The 20799-nt window shown below is 43.9% G+C and overlaps 1 protein-coding gene across 2 annotated transcripts in view; it reads left to right on the plus strand.

The window, feature by feature from the left end:
- The first annotated feature begins 416 nt into the window (after positions 1-416).
- The window catches only part of fli1 (Fli-1 proto-oncogene, ETS transcription factor), a 29844-nt gene continuing 9461 nt past the window's right edge, over positions 417-20799 (plus strand). Inside the window, exons 1-5 of one of the 2 annotated variants that reach the window (XM_019864955.1) lie at positions 417-664; positions 6795-7006; positions 8434-8588; positions 9564-9767; positions 16248-16316. In XM_019864955.1, coding sequence (XP_019720514.1) covers positions 647-664; positions 6795-7006; positions 8434-8588; positions 9564-9767; positions 16248-16316 — 658 coding nt within the window. In that variant the 5' untranslated portion in view covers positions 417-646. The remainder of the gene's footprint in view (positions 665-6794; positions 7007-8433; positions 8589-9563; positions 9768-16247; positions 16317-20799) is intronic. The other variant, XM_019864956.1, reaches the window with a different exon arrangement.

Below are 20799 nucleotides of genomic sequence, written 5' to 3' on the forward strand. Positions count from 1 at the left end.
ATTTGTCATCTTGGGGTGATTTAAAGCCCACTCACCTCTCGATCGTGCATGCTCAGATTTGACTTTAAAACAGATCTTGCCAGATGTGATATGTTAAAAGATATGATGGAAGTAAATGTGTGCTACTAACTGAGCTCGGCCATTTATTATTATCATCAATAGTATCACACTCCCACCACCTCCGATATGTGTCATTTTTGGAAAGAAAAAAAAAAAACGTCACGTAAAAATGTTCCACAGCAGGCCGCCATCGCCATCCTGTAAATATTCCCCAGTTAGAAAAAAAAAATAAATAAAACAAAAACAAAAAAACATAACAACGGAGTGAACACTCAATTGTTTTGCCTGCTTATCTCCACCGGACAGTATCCTGCCCTTTTTTTTTTTTTTTTTTTCGAAGGCAGGGCTTTTGGGTGACACACCGCTTCCTTCTCTCAACCTTCCTTCGCAACAACAGCAGCAGCAAGCGAGCGAGCGAGCGAGCGAGCGGCGGTGACTTCACTTCCCAAATTTAGGACGAAAGAAAAAAAAAAGAAGAAAAAAAAAGTGTCTTTCTCTGCGCCACACAGACCGGGACTAGGCTGGAATTAATTCAGGAGCGTGTCATGTTTGGGATACCGTCGGAGTCCACTGAAAGTTGCCTAAAATGGACGGAACTATTAAGGTAAGGGTGGAGAGTGGGGTGTAGATCGTGGGGACCGCTTTTTTCTCCCAAAGTTGCGCCTCCTTTTTTTTTTTTTTTTGGTGTGCGTGTGCTGGGACCTCTACAGCGAGGACCTTTTTCTCTCGCTGTTCCTTTCAAACCATCCCCCTTCGACTGCTTCGTTTTTTTTTTTTAATCATATTTTTCCGAGCGCTGTGAGGATGTCGTGCGTCGACGCTTGAGTCGCACGTTGGATTTCTGAGGAGCGAGCGCGCAAATTACGCACATCTGGAGCGGCCCTATTTTACCCCGCAACACACTTTCTGTGGGAGGGGGGGGGGAGGAAAAAAAGTTGCATTTTCATGTTGGTAAGGTAAATGCCTTCTCCTTGACTTGAAGCTTGTTCTTAAGTGTGACCGGCGAGGCAGTGTGAGTGGATTGGAGGCTCCACGCCGGAGTGGAGCTGCGCAACGGTGGCGTCTCCGGTGACGGGTTCAAACGGAGCCTGTCATTGGTGGCAATAATGTGATGGTTCGGTGATCTCGAAGGCACCCCCTGATTATTATTAGTGTCACGTATTTCAGTATTTTCGTAGGAGGGGGTGTTGTGTGTTGTTTAAGGAAATCTGTTATTTGGCAACTGGCAAGCTTGCAACACTTTCAAACCACACTTCACAAAGTGTTCTCGTTGTCAGAGTTACACAACTCGTGTTACTCTCACGGAGTGGTTACAAAGTTGTCAATAACTAGTTGGTTAATGCTTTACCATGACAAAAGTCTCACAAGTGTGGCAGCAACTTGAACCACTTAGACATGCGTGATGTGGAAATAAAAAGGGGGATACATAAATCTTAAAAATAGGCTATTTAGCATAATTATTAGCATATTATGGTTGCCCTCATTGGAAAGTCGTATTTTGGTGAAATTGGTAGTCACAAGCAGTGCTGGGCTGAATTAACATTGGCTACTGCGCCCCCCCCCCCCTCCTCCTTTTGCCTTCTAGACAGTCACATTCCAGATGGCTGCAGATGCTTCCAGATGTTTGAATGGCAAGTCCCTCTCTTGGCCGACTTTCTAACAAGTGTCAGCCCCCAAAAATGCACCCAAAATCGAGCACACCTCATGAAAAGTACTGTTGTGTTTTGGGAGACATTTTAAGTAGGAGGTTTGTGGCAGTTGGGTGTGGTGGTGGTGAAGGTGGTGTGTGCGTGTGTGTGTGTGTGTGTTGAAGGAGTGTGAACGTTTGCCGTACCACAAAAAAAAACAAAAAAAGCTACGCATGAAGGCCATGCATGTGTGATTATTTTGTATGGTAGATGGATTGGATGCAAGAAGCATTGAGATGTTTGTCGTCAAAACCCAAGAATGAAGAATAGGCTCGTAATTGAAATGTGGGTGTGAATGGCTGGGCTGACTTGTGCACTCTTAAAGAAAGAACACGCTCTTGAGCCATGAGAGTTTCCTGTTCTACACAATCTTTTCCTGACAGGTTTCCTTTTCCTACTTAAACAAAAGACAGGAATGGAGCCCCTTCCTCCTTCTCCTCCGCAACGCCCTCCTGGTGGACGTCCGTTGTGTTGTGTGTGCCAAAGACACACACACTTGTGGGACTACAGGTGGAGAACGTGTTGTGATGCACTGAGATGGCTGATATAAACAAAAACAAGGCGGTGGCTCCAGGCAGGTGTTTGACTCACGTGAGGCATTGTGTGCGTCCTTCAAGATGGGACCTCTAGAGTTGTACTCAAAAAAACAAAAAACAAACAAACAAAAAAACAACCCAAAAAACACTGTAAGGATGAAAGAGTCAGTCAAGTAAAAAAATAAATAAATAAATTTAAATAATATGTCCTATGCACCCCCAGTGGTCAAAACATGGCTTTCTGGTGAGTAAAAAATGTTTGTGGAATATGAATTAAGTACCAAAACTCACTCATTTTTATCCATCTCAGGGGCGGCCATTTTGCCACCTGCTGTCGACTGAAAATGACATCACAGTTCCGCAGGGCTCAGGTAATGAACAATCATGGCTCACCTGTTTTCTGAGTTTGGTCATGTAATGTTTGTAAGTTGAGCCATGATTGTTCTGAGAAACTGTGATGCCATTTATTGGCTGCAAAATATGTTATGGCTACAGTAACAATAAATTTCAAATAATTCTTAAAGTTTTGCATAGATGGGTTTTTGGTCAGGAGCTGTCAGATGCTCAGGGCATTGTAAGCATTGTCATGGTGCGGCAGCAAGGAGCTATCCTGCCACAACTCTCGCCTCTTCTTGTGCAGAGACGTGTTGATCATCTGGGCCACATTGAAGGGAAAACCTCCTAGTCTGGATTTGAAATATATCTTTTGGGACACACCAGTTCTACAATTTTCCTGAAGCACCTTGTATAATAACCGTGGAACCAAAAACGGAATTTGGATATAAAATGAGGGAAAGCCAATTTTCCAATCCTGTCCTGTATGACATTGATGAAGTGATAAATAAGTCCAAATGCTGAGTGCGTCCTCATAGTAAAGTACAGTGGAGCATCTTAAGTCATACATTTTGGATCTCTCTAGTTGCCAAAAAAACTTCCTAGCGCAGTCATGGAGTTTTGAAAGACTTCAGCTCATTAAATTTCTTGGCTTTTTTTGGGAGAAGATTAGTGTTGACGAGTGGCTACTTGCTAAGTCCTCGGTTGGCTTCCGCACAGCACATTCAAGACAAGCGAGGAGCCCTGGAACAAGGCACGTAACTCCCTCTGTCATTGTCAAGAGTAAATTTATAGTCATAGTTTACTGTATGTTGTTGGCACTGGAAAAGGTCATTTGGAGTTGAAGGTTTTTTTTTTTTATGTTGTAAGTTTGAAAAGTTTTAAAGCATTGTACGGCACTTTGAGTTGCATTTTTATATATGAAAAGTGCTGTATAAATAAAGTTTGATTGATTGATAGGTACAGTAAGTCGATACACTAGTGCAGCTTAGGGGCAAGAAATTGTCTAGTGCGCCACTTTTGCTTACAGGGAATGCAATAGAGTAAAGTGGTACCTCTACTTACGAACGTCTTTTCATTCAATTATGAAACTCTTCAACAGGAAAATATTGCCTCTAATTATGAAAGAAATTTCAAGATACGAAAGGTAAAAATACAGTGTGGGCTTCTTGTCGCAGCTCCAAGTTTCCTGAACGCGACATGCTTATAGCTGCTCTGCCATTGGCTATTACCAAGCATCTTCCCGGCTCCCATTGGCTAAGAGCTACCGTAATCTGTAGATAGATAAATGGATAGATATGTGTCTATGCTGCGTCCTCGTCATTCGTCCCTCGGGCCATGAGGCGTTCCGATGGTTTGACGTAAATGTGAATCACCCAGAAAAGTGTTCACCAGTCGAGCGATCGCTCACTATGCTGATGTTTGGAAATTTTCGAAGGATAAAAGATGAAAATGAAATTGAATGGGGATGCGTTTCACAAGTGAATAGTTTTGTTGTCCAAACCAAGTAGAAGCCAGACGCGTTCGTTCGTTGTGCTTGTTGTACAGGAAAGAGAAAACACTGCAGATTTCTCCTCAGCAGAGAGGAGCCCGCTCCTATTTTTAAACGCCCTTCTCTACCATCTTGATGGGCACACACACCACTTGCCAATCATGGTTTCCACTTGACAGGCTGATATGTCACTTGGAATGTAACTTGCAACAGTCACAATATTCGCGGGTGTCCTTATCGGGCTGTAACGAGACGTTCCATCGCTTCTTGGCGTTTTATCGGTGGCACACTAGCTGCTGTGTGCTGCTTTAGATAGCAAATAATACTGCCAGGAATCAGACTATATGATGGATCAACTGATTACATCCCTGGAAAATCTAATTCCGGGAGGGAGGTTGAACGTTCTCGAGAGGTTTAGCTTTTATGCGACCATTTACGTCCATATTCTCCTCCCAAATGTGCTTTTTCTTCTTGATTTCTGGCACAGAACCGAGGCGACCGACAGAGAGCTTTGTCTAGCACAAGTTGGATATCATCTTAAGTGTGTTACTTGAAGGTGATTTTGTATGAATAATTGCATTGCGCTGTCTGTTTTTAAAGAGCAGTTGTTGCAGATCCATATCATATGACTTCATTTCTGACATTTACGTGTAGGCCATCTAAAAGTGTGTCTTCAGTGTGGTGGACAGTGTCGGACTGGAGAATCTCTGGCATCGCCGTGACGTTGGAAATAGTGATGATCTTGTCATTTTTTTCTCCTTTTTTTTCCACAAACATACGTGGCATTTCAGAATGATTTAAATTCCATCCTTTGAGGATTAGACACATCTCCGTCTAAGTCGTGCCATCAGATCCTATCAGATCCAGATGTGATTCAAATCCCGACTCGAAAGCATCCACACGTCATGAGAATGCCTCATATTCAGACTTATGAGTATTTCTCCCTGCGCATTTGGCGGATTTTGAATGGCGACGGCTGGAAGGGCAATGGCTCACCAAAAACCGATTGTCACGGAGCATTTTTAACAAAACTCCAACCGTGACATGTCTGGAATTTTGACATTTTCAGCATTTTAAACAAATCTAACACTTCCCAGGCATTTGAAGAGGAGCCCGATGAAACTGCGCAATAAGTTGTCCAGTCAAGAGTGGCTTTTGTTTTCTTTAATAAACTTACATTGCTTGCATTGCTGAGCCACGGCAGTTAGGTCAGTGTTGCGGTGACCCACCCAGTGCTTCTGTTGAGTCTTCAGACAGAAGACAAACAATACATTTCCATGGATGAAGCAATCTTTCACCATAGAAATTGTTGCACAGAACCGAAGACATGTAAGCAGAGTGGCATTTGTTTGCACCCTAACTGCACTTTGAGCATGATTGAAGTCGAACTAACGTCAACAGGAAGCAACAGTAGCTACAGGGGCTGTTTAGCCAAACTACTTAGGATGCCAGACTGTGATATGACCCATAACTACACGTAATTAGTGCTCAAAAAGCTCCCCTGGAGAGTAAATATTTGACATCACAAGTTTCGGTGTCGTTTAAAAAGTGGATTCTGATGTTCGCTTCGAAGCGATTCTTATCACTGTCATCGCCTGTCAACGTCCTGCCATTCTTAAAGGAAGAGTTCAACATGTTGGAGACTTCATTTGCTCTCTTGGCCCGGAGAGTGTTGAGAAGATTGATGTCATTCTCATGTGTTGGCAGGAAACGTTGGAGGTGAACATCTGCCAGCCAGCCCACCCAAAACTCACACACTTCCTCGCTTGAGCTTGTTCTTGTTTTTGTTGATACATTCGCACGATGATAGCTGCATGGTGATCATTTCACACCGTTCCGAAATTAGCCCAGCACGAATCTTGTCACAAAGTCCAAATTTGCGACACAAAAAGTGGATCTACGGTTCCAAAAAGAATATACTGTACAACGAGTCACTTGGTAGTTGACAAAAGTGGAAGTGCCTGTCCATCGATTTGTTAGCCAAGAGACTGCAATCGGGATCATCTGATGACACAGAGCTGGACAATCCCATCACGATTGTGAGAGCATGGAAGGTATCTTTGAATCTAATCGTGAAAATACATTTCTCGACTCAGAGATGTCAGCGAATCCTTCATTTATTCAATGAGATTCTCCCAAATGAATGCAATAATTGTCCGAAAATATCACACATAATCCTTTTATCCTCAGTTCAGAATTCATAACAATACCAGAGACAAACAAAACCCAAACATGTATCCCAGATGAATTAACGTTTGGAGCTGTACTGAACAGAAATACGAATAAGCGGAGCGCAGTTGTGTGGGAGACGGGGGGGAGGGGGGGGTGTAACCAAAATTAGAGGCCAAGAGGTCTAAAATAGTCCCCGCAAATGAGTTTTGTATTTTTTACATAATGCCTGCTATTTATTGTGTTCGCATGTCAAAACGACTGCTGCGGATGTCATCACTGAAACAACGAAGTCAGCTAGAAGGGCCCGTCGCTGAGCCCGTCACTGTGTATGCATCAAATGTTATTCAGGGTGCGAGAGCGGATTTTACAGACAGAGCTTTGGTTCGAACCCTCAATCATTCACAAGCAATTCATCCCTAACCCTTGAAAAACACGCTGTCGAGTTCGGATTCCGATGCACGGCCCGCTTGAGCAAAGAAAGACAGGCCACGTGATTGTTGCTTCGCTTTACAGGAGGCGCTATCAGTGGTGAGTGAAGACCAGTCCTTATTTGAGCCGCCGTACGCTGCTGCCGCCCCCCTCCCCAAGAAAGACATGACTGCATCTGGCGCGCAGGACTATGGCCAGACTCACAAAATCAACCCATTACCCCCACCGCAGGAGTGGCTCAACCAGCCGGTGCGGGTCAACGTCAAGCGAGAATATGAGCATATGAACGGATCGCGGTAAGAAGCAGAAGTGTGTGTGTGTTCGATGTATGTTGATAATATCGTTTTGAAGATCTGTTTTCGAGCTATCAGTCACACTAAAGCTAATTACTGCAGGACGCATCTATTCTAGCTGTGATGCTTAATTGTTTGAAACACTTTTCTTGACATTTATTGAACCCATGCTGATATGTTTCATATGAGCGCAGGGTACAGCACCAAACCAAAATGTCTCAAAAAGTTTCGACAGAATTCTGAAATAATGACAATCAACTTCATAATAATAATCATGATCTTACCATTTGCTAATGGCAAGAGGATAGTGCACAGGTGATTTGTTCCTTTTGCCATCAAGAGGAAAAGTATTTATTTGCTCCGCCTGTCACTATACGTCACCAGCATAAATTGAAGTCAATAAATTATTTGGGTGAAAATGTTGTGCGTTCCCATGGCGTATCTGATACTCTTTGATGGCACACGAATGTGCCAGAGCATAAAATTTGGGAATCACTGATTCATACTGGATTGAGCAAGTTTATATTTTTGTTCCTTGTTCCTTTTGCCGTCAAGAGGAAAAGTATTTATTTGCTCTGCTTGTCACTATACGTCACCAGCATAAATTGAAGTCAATAAATTATTTGGGTGAAAATGTTGTGCGTTCCCATGGCGTATCTGATACTCTTTGATGGCACACGAATGTGCCAGAGCATAAAATTTGGGAATCACTGATTCATACTGGATTGAGCAAGTTTATATTTTTGTTCTAGGAAGTGTTTTTGTGCAGTAGCACTTGCGTGACACAATTTCACGGCTTGGCAAATGAAAAGTGATTTCGATTTTGAAATCGGCAACGCTCACGTGACGATTAATTGCCAAAAGACATTTATTCGAGTGGAGGTCTCTAATAGACGAAATAATGTATGTCACTCAAGAAACAATGCAATAGTCAAATTCCTTGCTTTTTTTTTAAGTAACCCAAATGCATTCATGATTACAGCACTTCATTGTTTGTCGACGTGTCCCACAAATGTTCTCATCCAACAGAATAGCAAAAAAAAAAAAAACCCAACAACAAACAAACAAAAAAATGGTAATGCAGTATTTATTTCCAAGTTGCAAGATTTTCCACGAGCAACAGGCATAAACAAAATCCTGATGACTCAAACACATGGTGGACATGTTGCACTGAAAATGCAAGATTTAACCTATCCAATCACAAGTTTGTGTAAGGATTTGTTATCCCCCTCCCCTTGAACCCCCCCCCTCCAAAAAAAATCCTCAAATTGATATTTGCTTAGGACATTTCTCATCCGCTATTATTTACAAACCGAACAAATTCCCTTGACAATCGCCTTGTTTTAACTAACACAGTCCTTCGTTTTATCCAAACAACCATTTCACAAGAAGTCCTAATATTTTTTGGCAATACACTTGTGTGTGCTTAGCAGGGAGTCTCCAGTGGACTGCAGCGTGGGTAAATGTAATAAGCTGGTGGGGAATAACGAGACGTCTCAGATGAACTATGGAAACTACATGGATGAGAAAATTGCGCCTCCCCCTAACATGACCACCAATGAACGGAGAGTCATTGTGCCGGCTGGTGAGTACTCGAAACATAACTACGTCCCAAATGTGCTGTGTGACGTTGTGTGTGTGTCTGTGTGTGTGTGTATTTCATATACAGAAGCAATGACTTATTCATATTTTCTTCTATAGTCCTTCTCTTTTGACACAGCTTCACCCAGGCAGCCCTATTTTCATTTAGCTGGGTGCCAATGTTTCATCTCTCCCACAAGAGTGCGGCTGAGCGTTTGCGAGTCGAAATATCTCTCGGTCTGCCAGAGTTATATTTCTTCAACAGCTACGGTTTCACCAAGTTAATCATTAAAAAATGTGAAAATGGCACAACTTGTGTAGCTACAAGTGCAGTTTCAGCCCTGTCATTTCGAAGAAAGGTTACGTTGCCAGAATTATTCATTCGAGCCACAAAGATGGAAAAGGGGGTTACATTTTTCCTGAGAGCAATCACGGCAAATTGATTTTATTTAAAAAACGGCTGGGGGGGAAAAAGAAGGGGATTAAAACAAATGTAATTTGAGACCCCGGTGAATTGTCACAGGTTGATTTAAAACTGATGCAGACAGACACTCCTTTAACACGGAGGCTGCACCTTGACTGCTACCAGTCTGGGTTCCACATTGTCTAAGCAGTATATCCAACAGAAACGGAGCTTTGTTGAGTAAGTCTCTCCAGATGTAACTCCAGGTAAGAAACGTTGAACAATGACAGAAAGGGATTTGAAAATGAAGACTCCCCTGTGAAAGTCGATTTACCCGCAACATTATCCGACGCTGATGAATCCTCCCGTGGTCGAAGGAGGACAAAGAATTATTTATATCTAATAACGGAGCCGTGCCTGCCGCTGATAAATCATTCCGTTTTCAACGTGTTCATTTTTTTTATGGCGCGACTTGCTAAACGCTCAACTCCCTCCTCGTCCTCCTCCAAGTCCAGATGTAAGTTCAAATTGTATGCGCAGGCAATAAACGGCAACTTTGGTTCCTTCCTTCGGCAGATCCTTCCTTGTGGTCCCAGGACCACGTGCGCCAGTGGCTAGAGTGGGCCATCAAGGAGTACGGCCTGTTGGAGATTGACACGTCCTTGTTTCAAAACATGGACGGCAAAGAGTTGTGCAAGATGAGCAAGGACGACTTCCTCCGACTCACCACCATGTACAATGCCGAAGTTCTTCTCTCTCATCTCAATTACCTCAGGGAAAGTAAGTGTGCTCTCCCAAAATGCTCAAGTCATTGCAAACAGGCATCTGATTTGATGATTGATTTATCCAGAGTCAGTAAAAAAAAAGACGGGGCTGTGAATCCATCGAAACGGGTGGTACCTTCTCTCTTCCAATGACTGTCGTTCTTTGGAAAAGAGTCGGTACTTTCCAGCAAATCTGGAAAGAGGTTGTTTGGGTGACATTGGATGAATGATATGCATTCAACGAAAATGAAGCCGCTGACGAGAAAGAATAAATTAAACGATTTGCCGTACTGATCACTGGTGACTGTTTCCAAGCTTGCAGTTTAACTGTGACACCGTGTCCATAAGCGTTGGCTCTGTTGGTCAGCCGGGAAACTTTCCACACGACAATGTCTCAGAGGTCCTTAGCGGTGTTCCTCCCTTGTCGAGATATCCATCAAGTACATGTCTCGTTACACTTCACTTGTGCTATAAACCGCATGGACTTTTGCAAGACGTCCAGGTGCATTGCCTCGGGAAGCAGGCTAGACCGGTGTGTCCAGGCAACTAAATTCAAGCTTATTACCTCTGAAGAGGCTCTAGATGGAATCCCGCTTCATATGTTTCAGCTGGGAACCCAAAGCAATTTGCCGAGGCGGTATGCAAATGCCTTTGAAATATAAAATGCACCATCTGGCGGGGCCGAGATTTCCAAGTTGCAGCAGCTCGATGAGCTCAGCGATTATCACAGAAACCTGTTGGAGCTATCATTGGATACTTTGCATTGTAAGCTAAAGAACAGCGAGAGCTGCTTTCACTGCTGCGGAATATCAAGCAACCGCACCCGGGCGGAGTGATTGATGTCTCCACTCAACTTCACTTTACTCCCAAAACGTTGTGATGGGCCTCAACGTGATGTAATGGGAACTGTACTTTGTGGGTGTCAACAGTTTTTCCCCGTTCACGTTGTCAGGGCAGAGAGGGATGCTTGTCATGAGTATAACGGCCTCATTGTGCAATGCTGCACCGGCTGGATCTGTCTGACCGCCACTAGGCACAGCAGTTTTCATTATGGCCACCGGCCGCATGACTTAGCAACGGCTTACGTGCTGTACCGTGACTTTGCCCGGTGCTGCCCCCTCTTTTGATTTCGACCTCGTGCGCTGTGGAATCCTCTCCGCTTGCCCGTTGAAATTGCTTTGGATCCGTTCCCGACAAACAAAAGCAACGCTCCCTTCCCATCCGTGGGCTGACCTGCTTCAGAGCAGCTGTCTGGGAAGCGCACAGCAAATTATTGACACTGGAACCCTAAGGGCAAGACTAAGTGCGTTAGTACCAAATGTCTGAGAGAGACGGAGTGGGAAGATGGAGGGTTGAGGCAGACCCTGCAGGGACAATGATTTGGTAACTAAATCCATTGGCTCTTCTCCTTCTGCACAATCATCGTCGAAAGTAAACCTGTCCAGATAATAGACTTCTGGCTCCGCTCATGAGTGTTGGAGGCAGGCCGAGCATCTCAAGTGCTCAAAAAAAAAAAAAAAAAAAAATGATGGAGGGGGGGGCTGAGCCAAGCCATGCGACTACGAGTGATTTTAGGTCACGTGATAGACGCCAATAGAACTTCCCCTTCATCCATTATCCCCGAATCCCAAACAGTAAATCGTCCAAAGGGGCACTGCAATCATTTCATAGACATCTGTGTGCATCATGCGTGAGTCTGTTTATTGAACCTCTGATTAACATTCCACACAGTCATTAAGGTCTGAATTTACACTCCAGCGCAGGGCTGGGAGACACTTCCCCACCCCGCGGCCAGAGTGCGGCCAAACGTAGCCGCCGTGTCCCGTGCAGATACATCATTCAGGTTGCCACACCGGTGCCTCTGCCAGCACAATGAGAACATGTGTCTGGCCAACCAGCTGCTTGTCGTAACAAGGGTAGTTGCCAGTGCAATATTTTGGCTTGATTCTTGGTCACTTAGCCAGATTTTTGAAAAAAAATTATAAATGATGGCTGTCCGCAACTCAATGTGCTTTCAATTTGGGGTGCAATTGGAGAATTTGTTCAAATTAGTCTGTCGGGGAAGGACCGCGGACTGTTTGCTTTATCGCACCCACGTAGGTCGGTTTGATACCACATGTGCAGGGAACCGAGCACTCGCCGGGGATAAAAGCCAGGTTAAGAGAGACTGCCGAAATTACAGCCGTACCAAAACACAAAACGCGAGTGTTGGAGTATCGCTTCAAAATTTTGGGGGGAAAATTCATGGAAACAGTCCAAGCTGGTCATGTGTGCGCACCGTTGGAACACAGCAACGGTTCTGTTTCTCCACTGTCGCTGTTTCTTTTGTATCTGGCTAGATTACAGTCCAAATGGAAAAGTGCAAGAAAAAAAAAACAAAAAAACGAGCGATAAGTCTGGGCTTCTGCACCGCACTGTTGCTGAGTGGGGGACATTCTCTAACCCTCAATCGTTTATACAGACCATAAACATCTGGCCTTAAAGGCTGAGTAGGGAAAATGTTTCTCTCTCTCTTTCTACCCTCACAACATTTTTATTGAGCTCCTTACGCATTAGTTCCTTCTATTGGCAGGTTATCATTGGTGCGCAGGGGCTAGCTGGCCCTGCACTGTTAGCCGTCTGCTGATCGCAGCCAAACAGAGTTACTTTGCAGCTGCTCGCTTTAACGTGGGACTTCAGACACTCGGCGCAACAAGAATTTATATCGCTTTGAAATAAGTGGAGATGCAGATGGCTCCTGCCAGATAGGAACGCTGATATCGGACAATTGGATAATCAGTTGGAAAGACATTATGACGGGCGACTGTTTTACAAGTAGGCCTCACTACCTTTTCTCTGAACTTGCATCAATCCATCCTTTTCCGATAATGTTTCTCCCGTGCCGGGTTCTGAATTCAATTCCAGATGACTTCATGCTTCTTTTTATTTGCGAAGGCAACGTTTACCATTCGCGGTTGCGATGACTTCAAAACCATGTAGTCGTGAGAAAAAATATATATTTTGGTGCTGCTGTATATTGATGCAGCAGACTGCGTTTCACTAAAATTAAAATCGTAACGCATGGGTGAATTAAGTTTTTGATGAAATATTTATTTGGTTCTCAAGATGGAGATGATTTCTCCACTCACACTTTACAGGACATTTATGCTTGTGCTGCGGCTAGAAGCAATCCATCCATCCATCCATTTCCATTAATTTTATCCTCACAAGGGTCGCGGGGGATGCTGGAGCCTATCCTAGCCGTCTTCGGGCAGTATGCGGGGGGCACCCTGAACCGATTGCCAGCCAATGGCAGGGCACACAGCGACGAACAACCATCTGCGCTCACAGTCACACCTAAGGACAATTTAGAGTGTTCAATCAGCCTGCCATGCATGTTTTTGGAATGTGGGAGGAAACCGGACTACCCGGAGAAAACCCACGCACTGTGAGTTCGACGCGCTAACCACTGGATCACTGGGCCACCGCGGCTAGGAGCAAACTTCAACATGTAAACAAAGAAGAGGAGATATGGTGGCAATTACAGTATAATGAGTTCCAATGTGTGAGCTGAATTGAAGGTTAATAGGAGCCAATAAACCAGAAATGCATCCTAGAAAGGTGCAATTAAAACCAAATCATATAATCCATCCATCAATTTTCAATGCCGCTGATCCTGTTCAAGGTTGCGGGGAGCTGGATCCTATCCCAGCTAACTTTGGGGTGAAATAAAGGCCGACACTGTCTTGTGGTCACCAGTCATTCACAAGGCAAGGAAGTTCTCCGCCATCCATGATTTCAAAGCAAACTACATTCACAACGATAAACTCGATAAATTGCTCAACTATAAGGCAGATTTCGGTACAGTTCATACACTGAAAGTCATAAAGTTGTGTCGGTGTACGTTGGCCTTTGTGGAGAGGTAGCAACAATCCAGGGAAAGCGTTGCAATTGTTATACTTCTATAAAAGCCTGATGGTGTAGCTTTACTTTTCAGAAGCTAATGTTTTGTTGTTTTGCTTGCCAAAATGTGCTGCATTCTCTCACCAAAACACAGGCAAGCTACTCTTTCCAATACAGTGGAACCTCCAAAATTTGACCATTTTGCCAACATTTTTTCAGACAGACTTGGCTTTCAATTGCACCAAATTTGGCTGTCGTGAATTGGGCTCAAACGAGACTCCTTGCTTTGCTTGTATGGAAGTTAGGATCGTGGGGAATGACCTATACAACTCATACAAATGTTGAAACGATGACAAAAGTGGAATTTGATGTCCATTGTTTCCTTTGGGGAAAATGTGATTCCAAATGGGAACTTGAACCGGCAAAACAATATTGATAATATAGTATGACATTCTTTTGACAGTAGCCTTATTGTCTCCTTTTAATAGCTCACTACTCTTAAGTGAGTGACTTGGAACCCTGGTTTGTTGACAAAGTCTATGCCGCATGTTTAGGTGATGACATCCTGTGGTTCCATAGAATAAACAACCTGGGTTGACGGAGGTCCGTCGAGATGCTCGAGACCGAACTCTGTTCGCGTTCGTCCCTGCCTTCCTGGAGGAACGTCTTTTTTGTAACATCGGTTACATTACGTAATCTGGAACAAGAAAGATGGAGTTTTTTTTGGGTGTTTTTTTTCTCGTGGGCCACTGAGATTAGTAAGACGTGTTTGTTTTCGAAGGGAGGAAGAGGGCGTCCAAATAAATATGCAGCATAGTCAAAATTCCCTGTCATTTGCCTCTCTCGCTGGCTCTCACCCCTCCTTGCTCTCCCCTCTCCAACGTTACAGCAATCCTGGATTTCTCTGCGGGATGGTTTTTGAGGTTTTCTCAGCAATGCTGCCTGTTTGCCTGTCTGGGTCAGCCCACATCTGTGGCGCACAGCAGGAAAAGGGTTAAACGGCCCCCTTTGCTTCTCTCCTCGGTCGCCCCCATTTTGTCTTCATCTTTTCCCTTCGACGCTTTCTCCCCTGATTCCAAACTTGTTTTGGTGGCTCGCTTGCTTCCAGCGTGCCTGCACTCAGCATGAGGAATTATTTTTGTATGCGGAGCTGCGTTTGATTGCTGTGCAGGGACCCTGCCTCATACAATGGTTCCCCTGTTCTGAGGCCCCAGGTCTCTAAACGAGACCCAGAGCCTTGGGGGTGCGGTGGAATAGGTAGAACCAGGAGGGGTGGGGTGTTGGGAGGCTAGCGTACATTTGCGGAGCACCCCTCGCCCCCTTTAGCTCTACCCCCTAAAATAACAGAGCACGGCCCTCGTCGGCTACTCCATCCCCCTCAACAGTCACCGACGCAGAGGATCTGCATCAAATCATACGCAAACTTTTCTCCGCCGTGATTCATTTTTGTCCAATTCAGAAAAAAGAAAACTTTCCTCCTAACTCAGCAGCTGTCTGTGTGCTAAATCTTAACACGATCCACGTAGTAGTAGCGCTCGTGTTTTCTCTGCGCATTTTTTGGGGGGGTCTGTTTTTCCACTCGCTGATTTATGCCTGGGGCAGCTAAAATTAAGAGAGCATTTTGGTGCCGCCCAGGGTGCCTGTGTAAGCGCAGGAATGCAGCGCCGGGTTCTGCTACATAAGGTGGAATGACTAGGCACCCTTTATTATTCAGGGCTCGACTTTGCAATTAAAATGCTGACTGACTTTTAGAGTTATCCCAACATTTTAGGTCCATTGACTGTGTTGCGCCTTGCTGCAATTGCCGGGAGTTTGTTCAATGCTTCACTCCGACGGTATACGAATTCCACTGAGTTCGGTCATGATGTCCAAAATGGGACCTCGGTTCAGAAAATTTGATGAGCAGCCCGAATGTCAATGGACTTTCTACTGCCACCTACTGGCTTTATCAGTTAGCGGCCCGGTGGACCAGTGGTTAGCTTGTCAACCTCACAGTGCAGAGGTACCGGGTTCAATTCCAGCTCCGGCCCCCCTGTGTGGAGTTTGCATGCTCTCTCTGGGCCCGGGTGGGTTTTCTCCGGGTACTCCGGTTTGCTCCCACATTCCAAAAACATGCATGGCAGGCATGATTGAACACTCTTAATTGTCCCTCGGTGTGAGTGTGAGCGATTGGCTGGCAACCGGTTCAAGGTGTCCCCCGCCTACTGCCCGAAGACGGCTGGGATAGGCTCCAGCACCCACCGCAACTCTTGTGAGGATAAGCGGATCGGAAAATGGGTCGATGGATTTTTATCAGTCCTCACAGTGCCGTACAAAATGTATGAAAATGCACGCTGCAACGCTCAAAATAATGTTTTTTTTTTATAACCAGTTGGGAGCATTTATAGGTTCCTCTAGCAGTTCCTCTGTGGGTTTATTTGCTTTTAGAATTGCATGATGCATATTGAATCATGTCCTGCAAATAGTGGCCCCCTACCCTTGCTTTAAGGGTATTCACATTCAATCAAATGTAAAATGAATATCAATGTAACGCAAATATTTGGACATACACGGTTGTAATCCATTTTCTGGTTTTGTCAGCTTTTAATGCCATTCGTATGTGATCTCCTTGCAGGTAGCTCATCATTATCCTACAGTACACCATCACACACAGACGCATCCCCACGTCTGGCTGCCAAAGAAGGTAGGCGCACTTCTTGTTATTGTTTCGGTTTGGAATTCGTGTTTCTATTCATACATGGCAAAACACGTGCGAGCTACAAAGAGATGGAAGAGGAAAAGTAGGCGAATAAAGGGGAAGTGGAAGGCAACAAATTGCTCGTGGGAGTCCAAGGCAGTTTCCCCCGTTTGCTTTTGAACAAGCTCAGGCGGCAGGTGTGGCTTTTGTGTGGGAGACAAGCCACGTTGGAGAGAATAGGAGCGCACATTAACAAGGAGCTAAAAAGTGGCGCGCTGATGAGTTCCATCCGCAGCAGGCAGGGTGAAGACAGACGGTGAATGCAATGATTATGGAAACAAGACAAGAGGCATGAGGTGGATATGCATCAGTGACAGGTGCTGAGGCAACAACGCGAGGATGATTGGCTACTCAGAGCAGATTGTATCGGGCGTGAGTTTGTCCACGTGATGGTTGAAAAGAAGGCAATCAAAGGACGTTTTGCAATTTGTTGGAAACGTTTGGCGCAGTGGATGTAAAAAGTCGACGCACTCGGTTTAAACGCCAGGTTTTTGTGATATAAAACCTGACCGTTGAAAATCATTACCTGCCATTAATGTGGCCGATAACCTGTCCAACTCAATTGATTTATTTTGAAATATTTTCAAGAAGGGAAGTACGCACAAAATGTATTCTCAAGTGTGCATGTACTTTTATAGTTAGGATTAGCGATGAGAAAGTGAAGCCCTGAGATGCTTCACGAACCAGTTGTTGTATTTATTAACTCCGTTAGACGGCACGGTTGGTTTCAAAAAAAAGGGGGTTTCAGAAATGGCAAGTAAGTGCACATTCAGCCTTTTGTTGTACAGAGAGAACCATCTAGAAGAGTCCAAAAAAATTAATTGAAGCTCATTCCAAGCGTCATTTTCCCATCGCTAGTTTGTTAGGTTGTGTCTGTGTTCAGAATTTACACATTCACATCGCATTCACATTAAAATGCTTTCGAGTGAATCCTAAACATTTCATTTTTTTCTGTGCTGTTTTTTTTGTTCTTTTTGCTTTCTATGAAAGTTTTGTGCTCACACTGCTATTTCGAACTGTTCATAAGTGCCTCCACCATATATGAAGCACCGTGTTCAGCTGAAGAAAAACAGCCTCAAAGCGTGATGCTGCCACCACCTTTGCTTTTTTTTGTGCCAAACATACCTTTTGAACTTGTGGACAAAAAGACAAAAAGATTAACCTTGGTTTATCAGACCATGACAAATTTTCCCAACGCATGTGAGAAAATATATTTTAGTTGGACTCCCTTTTTAACTTGAGTTTGATTGTGATTGCTTCATTTTGAACACAGCCATGTTTCAGTTGTAAGAGGGTGTGTACACTTTTGCATCCACATTGTTTCAGTTTCTGTCATCAGTTGTTTCGATTTTATTTTTTTTTTTTATGTTCATTGGAGTTGTACAGTTTATAGGTCACGTGGAATGGTGGAAAAGATTTTAAATGATTGACGTGGTAAAAGGCGTTGCTTTCAATATTACAGTTGACTGTTGTGGTGTACAATTGAACAACATGAGACCAAGAAGTGTTGAGAATATTTTTGGCCAACCAAAATGACCCCAACATTTGGAAACTGTGCAATTTTACAAAAACAGAAAACGTCAAGATTAAAGACAGTGTGAGCAGTATTGTCATAGTGGTACTTTTTGGTTTAAGTTTGTTAGTCATGGTGCAGATGGAGAATTTTTGGTTCACTTTTCACAGTTAAGAGTCCGCATGCACTGGGATCCAATCGGAGCAGCGACCCAAAACAAAGATTTTTGCGGCAGTTCACAACCACTTTCACATGTCCACTAAATGACAGGAGTAGGAACATTTTTCATCAAATGAGTCAGAGGGATATTTTTAAGATTTATTGGTGTTAGTGTAGCTAATTTTGTGAAACGGTGACAGTGTGCTTGAAATCACACAATCTACTCCTGGGACGGTGAACATTCAATTTGGACGGCTCTTGAAAACTGTTGCCATCATCAAACCTTAACTTTTCAGACAGTAATATAAACGTTTTGTGAAAAAAGACAAAATCACAACTTTTCCTTCTGGAGAAATACTTTAGTCTTGCTGTAACTTCTTAATGAGTTTGGGTTGATCCGACTACCTCTTTTGGATTACGTTTGGCAAACAAAAAGCCAAGAAAACACAACACCCTTTTTGCACATTGAACCGATGTCTTATTGTGATACGCATGACGACTATGATGTTTTTTTTTTTTTTCCAATGCCAGGGGCATTATTTTCCCAAATAAGTTTGAGTCGTTTTCTAAATAATCCAAATGTAAATTCAACCAGCTCTTCATTTTACCGACAAAATCATAGCGCATAACCGAGCTAAGCCTTTTCAGGACAACGCCCGGAGTGACTTCCTGCGGATACCTTTTCACTCTACAAACATGACTGGGTCGACATAACGCAAACACGGCCCGAACCTCGCATTGCAAAAAAGAAAGCTACACATCCTTTACGTCGGCCATCTGGTGTCACCGCAAGAGGAGCGAGAGCCCGCTGCAATAACAATGATAGCCTGACTCGCAGGATGAGAGGCCCATCCAGGCAGGAAAAGAGGAAACTCTGCGTCTGATAAGTGTCCGAAAATGCCCTCGAACTCGTTATCTGCCCCCGGGCGGCCTGCGCTGCAGCGGGCCGATGTCGCGAGGGTTCTTTACAGTGCGAGTCGCCCATTGGGAAGGACAGATAAGATTCTGCTCGGTCACCCCTCGACCCCCGGCCTTCCTGCTTCTCAGCGCCAGGTATTTGGACTGGCACGGAGAGCGGGTCACTCCCTTCAAGAGCATTTCCCTTTCACAAGATGTGACTTCTATTATGAGCTGCCTGAGTGACGATACACGTGATCCATTCTTTTAGTCAATGTACGGCCTACTCCCAGCCAAGAAAAAGAGGATCCGGTCACGTGATATCCTCAATCCGAACGTTGACACGGAAATAATGCAATTAGTTAATGCGTATGGAACGACTGCTGCTTGAGCTTGCCGTTTTAACCTCTTGTGTCGGGGCACACTTTCTAATATCGATCATTTCGCCATCTTTCCTAAGAATAAAGAAAAATCATTAAAGCTATTAAATGATGAGGGCAAACACACTATATTCCCGTTTTGCAAAAAGTACCTGCACTCAGTTCTCTTAATTTTTAAAAAAAATTGTATGATTAGCTCTCAGTTACTCTTCACATCGTAATTTTGGAGAATTGTTCCCAAAAATAAAGTAAGGTTGAACACTGTCAGTTTCAGCATGATGGTTGACCAACAGTTTTTCATTAAAAAAAAAGGGAATATTTATCAATAATAATCGAAACAATAATGTTTTCCTTGGTCAAACTGTTGACGTCAAAAAATTGTAATAACCATGCACCTATTTTGGTAACATTGTAACAGTCATGCAAGTTTCCGAATATGAAAAATATTACGCATCAGAAAAACAAAAGGTTGGTCTTTTTTTACATCCCGTATCTCATTTTAGTATTCAGACTCGTTTAACAACTGTAATAATAAGTTTACCACAAAAATTGAAAATGGAACACTGGATTTATTTTTTTTTAACGGGGATTTTTAAGACCTTTTCACATCATATTGAAGGATTTAAGTGTGTTCTGTGAAAGGATACCGAAGGCCTTCATTTAGGAACGTAAGACATTTCAAGGACCCGTGAGCAGCCTTCTTTTTGGTTTGGAATCATGTAAAAGACCATTTTTGGCGGGGTAAAATGTAGCACGTTTCGCACAGCAACAACAGCCAGTTTGCCTTTTTTCTTTGTATTTTTGTTAGACTCTTCCGTAAAAGTCAGTCGCAGCATTCTGCTTCAATATGTTCTAAAAATGTGAGGCAAACAAAGTTTGCTCCGGGATAAGCCTTTATCAAAAAGTTTCACAGATCAGCGCTGCCAGATGTTCATGTTCATATTGCCACTCGAGAGGAGCCAAATACTTTGCAGGCTCTTTGGGGTTGAGTAAGCACAAGCATCCCGCAGGAGACAACCCTTAATCTGGCCCAGACACTGCGGTGTAAAATGTAATGTTATGAATAAAAGGCAGCGTATGAAACACGGAATGTAGCAGCAGTGAAAGAGTGTGAGTGTCTGTCCGCGCACGCGCGTGTGTGTGTGTGAGTGTATGTGTATGTGTATGTGTGTGTGTGTGTGTGTGTGTGTGTGTGTGTGTGTGTGTGTGTGTGTGTGTGTGTGTGTGTGTGTGTGTGTGTGTGTGTGTGTGTGTGTGTGTGTTTAAAATCTGTCTGCTTGTGGATTGGCATGCATGTGCACGTGTGGCTTGCTGCATGTCTCCTTCGAACACGTTACATTGCTTCAGACGAGCCTTTCCTAAACTGAGTGTCGGGATCCAAAATGTGCCAGTCTAAATCTGGTCACTCATTGTGAAAGTAAAATGTTGTGTGTGTGTGTGTGTGTGTGCGTGTGTGTGTGTGTGTGTGTGTGTGTGTGTG

This window comes from Hippocampus comes, unplaced genomic scaffold (genome assembly GCF_001891065.2).
Source record: "Hippocampus comes isolate QL1 unplaced genomic scaffold, H_comes_QL1_v1.1 scaffold276, whole genome shotgun sequence".
NCBI classification, from domain to species: domain Eukaryota; kingdom Metazoa; phylum Chordata; class Actinopteri; order Syngnathiformes; family Syngnathidae; genus Hippocampus; species Hippocampus comes.